Here is a 9,032-nt window from a genome sequence, read left to right as displayed (position 1 = left end):
AAGGAAGTATAGATGGCACATCACACACATTTTTAGTAATAAAATACATTGCATTTGTCATTCCAACAGCTGGTGCATCACAAACATTAACACCGCTTTGATGATTCCTTACCAAATGGCCCATAACAGAGACGTACGCTGAGGTCTACGTGGATTACTTTGATTTCAGCCATGGTTTCATTCATACTTACGATGTTCCAGAGAATCTGTTATTGCATTCTGAGCCTGCAGTTGGTGAAGGGCGCTATACCCAAATTATTTGTATTGTACAGTAAATTACTCAGAGGCACTTCACGCTAACACAGACACATTTAACAAATAATCTCTTAATACGTTTTGACCTTCCACCCACACCCAACGCTTTCCAAAAGGTAGAAATCTGAAACTGCGGGGTCTCATACAGCAGTGTAGATGGAGAAAACAAAAGATTTTTGAAAATGCGGACATCATGAAGTCAGGAATGGACTCCAGTTTTGTCGTCAAAATGCTCCTCGTGGTCTCATCTTTACTGGGGGAAAAGAAAGTTCTCTGCATCTGCAAACACATTTTGTGCCTTTAAACGCTGGAATATTGCACCATATTTATTCTGGAGGGACGCCCAGTCTGTATCTTTCTTGTCTGTAACCTATCAATGCTGTGGAACATCAAATGCCAAGTGTGGTCGGGGCACTTAATCCTCCTGGTGCCCTCAGATGTGGCCCTCCTGGGCTCCACTCCACTAAGGCGGTTGATGCTTTATGTTACACGTCGGTGAGGACGTCTGGTCACACTGTGGTTAAAAAGAGGACTGGGGGAGGAGTCAAGTCCACCATGTGACAAAAGCCAGCAATCCAATTGGCTGTCCAGTGGAGCTCCTGCGTCTCCTTTGTGTCTCTCTCTCCCTTTAGTCATTTGCACGGCCCATAAACTTCCCTCTTGGCACACAAACTGTGAAAGCCCAACAGGAAAGATTTACACAACTTTTCAGTTTCTTAATATGATCTAAGAACACAAATGTTAACATTCTGAAAGAAAAATTGGTTTTTCTAAAGTGTCCTTGTGCTTCATTACAAAGCCGACTGTAAGTAAGGGGTTGCCATCATTTATTTATTTTTTATTTAAATATCACTTACTTCACTTGGGTTGACATTTATTAATTTTCAAGTTAGCGTCACACTGAAAATATCATTAGTCGTGTTCATTTCTTTTATCAGTATCTTTACTAAACTTGTATTATACGTTCTAAGCATTAGTAGTTGCACACACAGTATGATCCATAAAGGCCCATTTTTGAAACAGCAGGCTGCCTGAAGTTTCCTCCATTAAGCGCCTTTAGCTGCGTTAATTTGGAGACTGAAATGCAAAGACTTTTTATAAAACTGACTGTCCTTCAATGGCGCCGCTCACCGTGCACAACAACTCAAGTCAAGTAAAGACGCTCCTGTCACGAGTGATGCCATCGCTTCAGCTCTGACACAAACTCCCATAGTGTGTGGGCCACCCAACAGGCCTCAATCACAAACTCTGGCCTTGCAGAGGACTTCATCAATGGGAAATATGGAAAACGTAACAGGTGTCAAATGTATGAACAGACAGAAAACGGAGCTCAACGCCCTTCACAAAGTCCACTTACAGTAAACATAATGTGCGCCATCTTCAAAAGCCCAAGGAGCCCACCATGAAACGAGAGTCCAACGTGTAAACTGGAAGTAGTGGCCCACCACTCTTCCACATTTCAGCTTTCTTTTCCATTCATTTCTACTCTGCCACTGAATACCAGAAGAAGATCTCTCAAGGCCTGCAGAGCAGCAAACGGGCCTCTAAAGGAAAGACTTACACAACTTTGCAGTTCCTTAATATGATCTAAAAACACAAATGTGAACATTCTGAAACAAAAATGGTGTCTCCTAATGTGTCCCTGTTAGTGTGGATTAAGGCTTATGCTTCTTTACAAAGCAGACTGTAAGTAAGAGGTTGCTGTCATTGTCTTTTCTGTGGTTAAGAAGCGTTAAATTGAGTGGAGTGAGGCCCATTCTGATTTACTGCTGAACAGGATGAAGAGTCAAACTGGATTAGAATTTGGATTAGGGTGCTGAGTAAAGACCAACATGGTCTACAGAGCGGCTTCAACCACAAATTTCACACCCCCAATATAAAACAGCTTCTGAAGGGAAATACACAAAACAATGGCCTCCAGCACTATTATCAGAGCCTGGTGCAATTCAGTGTTAGAAGATGCGTCAAAAACCACCTCCTACTTGATGTGACCTCACTAATAGGCCTCACGTCAGTCTACGGAAATGCTCCTCAATTTGCTCCAGAGACCTTCCTTTAGTTTCAGGAATGAAGAGGATGGTGAAAAGGACACTGAGGAGGCAGAATGCAGAAAACATCCAGAAGGTCCCTGAACTGCTCAGGAGGCCCTGAAGAAGACAGAAAAAAGAACAGAAGACTAAATAAGACCAAAAGTAAGACATATGACAAGCGACTCGTGGTTACAATCAGGAATGGATATCAACTGGGAAAGAGAGATTTGAACTGGAAGTCAAAGTACACCATATGGGGAAAAAGCTTGTTACTAGGAAAAGAAAATCAGAACACATCACACCAGTCTTAGCGTCACTACACTGGTTACCTGTGTCATTCAGAATTGACTTTAAAATTCTGCTTATGGCTTATAAAGCCTTAAATAATCTGCCCCATCTTATATATCGGAATGTCTGACACCTTATATTCCAAATCGTAACCTCAGATCCTCAAATGAGTGTCTCCTTAGAATTCCAAGAACAAAACTTAAAAGAAGTGGTGAGGCGGGCAGGCTGGCCTTCTGCTGTTATGCACCTAAAATCTGGAATAGCCTGCCAATAGGAATTCGCCAGGCTGATACAGTAGAGCACTTTAAAACACTGCTGAAAACACATGACTTTAACATGGCCTTTTATAACTTCATTTTAATCGTAATTTAACTTAATCCTGATACTCTGTATGTTCAATTCATCATAACAACTATTCATGGTGGCTCTAAAATCGGTACTGACCCCTACTCTCTTTTCTGTTTCTTTTTCCGGTTTCTTTGTGGTGGTGGCCTCGCCACCTCCACCTACTCAAAAGCTTCATGATGCTCCAACAATGATGGACGGATTAAAAGGAAGAAGTCTACGTGACCATCATCATCATCAAGCCTTTCCGTGAGAATCCTAAATCCAAAGAGGACTGTTTCATTTATGTTAGGTAGAATGCCCAGAGGGACTGGGCGGTCTCATGGTCTGGAATCCCTACAGATCTTATTTTTTCTCCAGCCGTCTGGAGTTTTTGTTTTCTGTCCCCTGGCCATTGAACCTTACTCTTATTCGATGTTAATGTTGATTTATTTTGTTTTATAATTATGTCTTTCATTTTTCTATTCTTTAATATGTAAAGCACTTTGAGCTACTGTTTGTATGAAAATGTGCTATATAAATAAATGTTGTTGTTGTTGTTGTTGTGGACACCTGAGCACCACACCTACATGAGCTTGTTGGATACCAACAATCCAAAACCAATGGGCATTAACCTCCTTGGTGTTACATTTTTTGGCTTGAAAAATTACATATTTATTAAATCTGATCTGCAAAGACCTAAACGTACAAAATCAGAAGTGCAGAAAGTATAATAATCCATCCATCCATCCATTTTCTAACCCGCTGAATCGAATAGGGTCACGGGGTCTGCTGGAGCCAATCCCAGCCAACACAGGGCACAAGGCAGGAACCAATCCTGGGCAGGGTGCCAACCCACCGCAGAGTATAATAATGATATAAATAATAATAATGAACAATAATAAAAGTAATGCCAATACCGTATATACTATCAAAATGTGTCATCTGTGTGGTATATCTTGAAGCTCGGTGAAATACGCCATCCAACGGCACCGTCACAATAGCAGTGTGATTCCTTGTGGATTTTCTTTCCAGACTGATTAGCTTTTGAACAGCACACTGCACACGTGCGATTGACACAAGCGTCACTTTCGATTCCCAGAATCACTTTCGATTTCACTGTCCGTCTCAGTTTCACTGCCTGAGGACAGATTCACTTCGTCTTCACTGCTCCTATCACTGTCAAGAGCGTACAACGCCTGGGCCGCTGAAAAACGTTTCTTATGAGACGCCATTATGAGGCAAGGACAAGCTGTGTCTGCACCGTTGCCCGGGTAACACACGAGCCTGTCACTTACACAAGACATGCCCATACTGTTTCCTGAACAACGCACTTTTACAGCCCGACTAATCCTTGCGTTTAACGCTTACATGAGATGCATCTACACAGATGTCGACTAATCCGCAGGTCTAATGCTTACGCAAGACATGTTTATTCAGTCGCCGACTAATCCTCAGGTCTAATGCTTACACGAGACGTGTCTATACAGTTGCCGACTAATCCTCAGGTCTAATGCTTACACGAGACGCGACTATACAGTTGCCTAGTGATGCTCGGGTCTAACGCTAAGGAGGTTAACATGGAGTTGGCTCCCTATTGCGGCTGTATCGGCCTCCACTTTTCTGGAAAGGCTTTCCACGTGATTTATGTGGAATTTTGTGCCCATTCAGCCAAAAGGGCATCTGTAAGGTCAGCTTTTGATGTAGGACGAGACGACTGGGCTCGCAATCAGTGCTACATTAGACTATTGGCTGTCAGAAAAGGGGCAACTAAGACTGCACTAGAAAGTTGGCACTCAGGCGGTAAATCTGACATGGGAAGAAACACACACTCCTTTAAACTAATGTGGTCCAGCAATGAGGTCAGCAACAATGGTTGACATATCTGACAAACCCAAGAACTAGATGTCACGTAATGTGACAATGGCTTTACAGAAAGGAGAAAGACCAGAACATCAAGAAATCCAGTTCAGCTTCTGTAGGGAGTGAAGATGGGGGAGTATTTGGGGATTTTCAACCAGCACAATTTCACCATCTTCTAAATATCTGCTGCTCGCTTCAACTGTTAATTTCTTTACTAACACTTCAGTTCTCAATAATCAGTTTACTTACCATCACATCATGGAACTCTTTGGTCACTAAAAAGGCACAGCCCCAGTTGGTCAAAACGCATGCCCCACTAGAGAAGCCACGGGTTCTAGTTGAGAAGATCTCGGACATCACCAGCCAAGGTGTAGGACCCCAGCCAATTGCAAAGCCTGAAAAAGAACAGTAAACGTTACTCCATAAATTCCCCCAAGAGGGGGAAGAAAAAAAAACGAAAGGATAAAAGGTCTTTCAGGTGATTGGGGAGTTTTGTGCTCAAGTTGATGGTGTTCTGATTTCTGACCTCAGTACTACCAAAAAGGGCCCGAAACCTCCTTTATAGGCCCAAGGCCTGCTGTCGCGTAGGGCCTGAGGCCTACAAAATCATTCAAAAGGAGAGAGTAACTGATAAAACCAACGACCAAATAAACAAAACATTAATTAATTAAAGGACAGAAAATGAAAAAAAAACCTAATACTGCAAACCAATCTGAAATTAAGAACATATTCAAATAAGATTTCCAAAGATACAAATAAAATAAAAAATAATCACAATTTCCAAAGCAAAATTTTTAAATTATCAAAGAATTCAGAATAGCAAATATACTTAAATTAAGAGAAAGAAAACAAAATATATAAACCAATAATTACCAAAAAAAAACTACATTAAATAAAAGAGAAAACCAAGAAACAGAAAGCAGCTGAAAATCAAAAGATCTAAATCAAAAACTGTCAAAAGACCAAGAAAGTTGAAAAGTAAGGGAATTGGAGGAAACGAGAGCTGAAAATCTAACACCTCAGCAATGGACTTAAGACAGTAAATAGAATTTAAAAAGACCACCTCGAGTCACACTTCCAGACCCCAGAGAGCAGGGCATTATAGGTAATAACAGAAAATATGAACAAAGAACAAAAAGGGAGCAGGAGAAAGTGATAAAATTTCCAAAAATGAAAAACCCTAAAACATAAAGGGACAATCCTAACAAACTGCTGTACCTTGGTGTGGCATGAAGACTTGGGCCTGGCTGGCATTGCCGCCCCTGCTGCAGAATAAAAGGAAGTTTCAGGCTCCTAACATCTCTAATCAGGTCTCTCACCTTCACAATGGCTGTTCCAGTACTTCACTCATTAAAAAGAAACACGCAGAACGAAGTGGAACTCATTGCCATCCGAGCTTAGAAATATTGACTCATTCTCACTTTTCAAATCTAAACTTAAACATCCTCTGTTTAAGACTGCTTTTTCTCTTTGATTATAATTGCTCTGCCTGATTTTAATTTTTGTATTTTTTTTAGTTTTGTTTATAATGTGTGTTTTATCTATTGTGTGTTTAGAAAGGTGCCTACGAGAAAATTACAACCCTCTAGACGAGAACAGGCCATTCAGCCCAACAAAGCTCACCAGTCCTATCCACTTATTTCTTCCAATAAAACATCAAATCGAATGTACTATCATTAAGTGTAGTTAAGTACCCACATACAGGTATTAATACGCACAAACAAAATCCATTTTAATAACCATGATGGTGAAAGCAAGGGGCATACAATTTGCAGCAAACTGACAATGTAAATCAAAAACGGATAAGATGGTGGCATAAAGTTAGTACTAGGGTTCAAATTATGGTCACTGCTGGCGTGGAGTCTGCATGTTCACCCCGTGGGCACATGAAAGTTTCTTCCAAAATTGCACTAACTGTCAAATCTTACTTAAATCCACAGGAGTCTGTACTGTAAATTCATAAGAGGGCCCTGTAATTGGACTGGCAGGTTTGGTTACTGCATTGTGCCAGGGATAGCCTGGACAGAATCTGACACCTGAACACCAGTATTGGATAAGTGTGCAAAGACATGGGTGGATCAAACACAAGTTCCAGGTGCCGTCTGGCAAACTCTCTGCTTCACTAAAAGTTGATGATCTCATGTGTGTATCAATTCCTCATATGAAGAAACCTTAACAAGTTCCAAACTCCGTCTCTGGATTCTTCCACATTTTAAAGTAAAAACTGGGATCCATTACATAAATTTTCTTCCTAGTCTGAAATAAGCCAGGAGCCGCCGCCAGGACTGGCAGCCTTTCCAGTAGCTCTGTGTTTTCTTTGCTGGAGTATGTGAATTTCCCCTTGGGATTAATAAAGTATCTGTCTACTGTATCTATCTATCTATCTATCTATTATATAGTGTCTTTCATATCTATCTATCTATCTATCTATCTATCAAAATACTGCAATTGTGATGCCTCATAATTTCCATTTGAGGAGTTGAACCTTTTCAATTGAAGCAAACTCTCTTCAAAGAGGACCTCTCAGTTCTGAACCAGCCTGGTTGATCTTCTCTGCACTGTCTCTGGTGCTCCATCATTCAGACCAACACTACACTCAGTATTAAGGGTGAGGCCTCACTAGTGAGCTACATAGCTTAAGCGTAATCTCCCTGGTCTTTCACTCTGCATACTGTGGGCACCAAATAACCAAACGTTCTCTTAGCCTTCTCGACCACTTCTGAACACTGCCTAGATGTAGATATCGACAAGTCCATTACGACACCCTGCTCCTTCTCATATGGTATGGTATGTATACTCAACTTTGGACCTTTCCACTGTGTGTTCAAATCCCACATCGTTACTACGTGTAATACTTCACATTTACTTACATTAAATTTTACTTTTCCTAAATCTGCCCAATCCTGTATTCTGTCCTCGTCACCCTGTAACAATTCAGCCTGACTCTTCCCCACTTGCCCTTCCTCCTACTTTAGTCATGGTAAAGTGTAAGGCCTTATCAAAAAAAAAAGAGCACCTTCAAAAAACATTTGCTATTGCTTTCCTTGCAATCTAAATTTCAAACTGGAACAGAAATAAATGAACTGCTATGTATGATGCATCAAGTGCCTACAGCAAAAAGCCAAAACCGTATTCAAAAAAAATAAGTGCAATAAACACGAGAAAAGCTTTGCATCCTAGCATTTCATTTATTTGACTTGGTCTGTATGGTTATGTGCAGAATTTCACACTCAACTAAATCATTTCACTTTACACTGAATTCTGCAAATGGTACGACGTGTCAATTCAACTGCTCTAATTTTCACGTTTCTGCAATAACAGCATGTTTCTTTAAAATGAAATAAATTTTTCAGCATGACATCTGTCCATTCTGTTTTGTTACATAACATCAAAGAAAGTTTGACCAATGACTGAATTCCATTTATTCATTTGGGTAACACTTTACATTAAGTGTCCATAATTACACTGTAACTACTATGCAATTACCTGTATAAGTATAGTGTAACTATGAGTTATTACTCCGTACTTACTGTGTAATACAAAGTAATACTATAGTTAATTACTCAGTTGTCATTATTATTCCATAGTGCATATAATTACAATGTAACAATTTATCACCGATCCAAAAACAAGTGCTAACCCTAACCCTAATCCTAACCTGTGCTGGTTGGGATTGGCTCCAGCGGACCCCCGTGACCCTGTGTTAGGATATACTGGGTTGGACGATGGATGGATGTATGTATGAGGAGTTGTGTTACCCAATGGAAATAAGGAATTCAAATTTTTTCTCAGCCATTGCTATAAACAATGCGGAGTAAGTGACATATAAAAAATGTCATTATTGGGTGGATTACTCCTTTGGTGTGTTGAATGTCCAGTGTAAGATGTAAAATAAAGATCATAAAACGAACAGATCATACATACTGTGGCAGACGACCAGGGACCTTGGCCCATCGGGACGCCTGGAGAAGGGAAGAAGGCCTCCTGGATTACATCAGGGTCACGGATGGAGAGCTTGGAAGCTCAATCCTGTTGGGGTTCGTGGCCACCGCCTGGAAGGCGCCTGGACAATCCCAGAGCCCTGGATGGCAGCACTTCCACCACACCAGGAAGTGCTTCAGGAAGTTCATCTGGGAGCACCTGGTGCAACATAAAAGGGGCCGCCTCACTCCATTCAAGGAGCCGGAGTCGGGTGGAAGAGTTCAGAGCTTGCAAGGAGTGGAGTAGAGGCGGCAATAGAGAGAGAAGACGAGAAAAGACTGTGAGCTGTAC

At 41.0% G+C, this 9,032-nt stretch overlaps 1 protein-coding gene across 1 annotated transcript in view; it reads right to left on the bottom strand.

Moving 5' to 3' along the window:
• Window positions 1-1,078: 1,078 nt before the first annotated feature.
• The window catches only part of slc2a8 (solute carrier family 2 member 8), a 42,171-nt gene continuing 34,217 nt past the window's right edge, over window positions 1,079-9,032 (bottom strand). Inside the window, exons 9-10 of the mRNA XM_039774849.1 lie at window positions 5,010-5,155; window positions 1,079-2,402 (exon numbers count right to left, since the gene is read on the bottom strand). Coding sequence (XP_039630783.1) covers window positions 2,262-2,402; window positions 5,010-5,155 — 287 coding nt within the window. The 3' untranslated portion in view covers window positions 1,079-2,261. The remainder of the gene's footprint in view (window positions 2,403-5,009; window positions 5,156-9,032) is intronic.

Source organism: Polypterus senegalus, chromosome 13 (genome assembly GCF_016835505.1).
Source record: "Polypterus senegalus isolate Bchr_013 chromosome 13, ASM1683550v1, whole genome shotgun sequence".
NCBI lineage: Eukaryota > Metazoa > Chordata > Cladistia > Polypteriformes > Polypteridae > Polypterus > Polypterus senegalus.
Note: the sequence above shows the minus strand (reverse complement) of the source record. Positions and strands in the feature narration are given on the sequence as shown.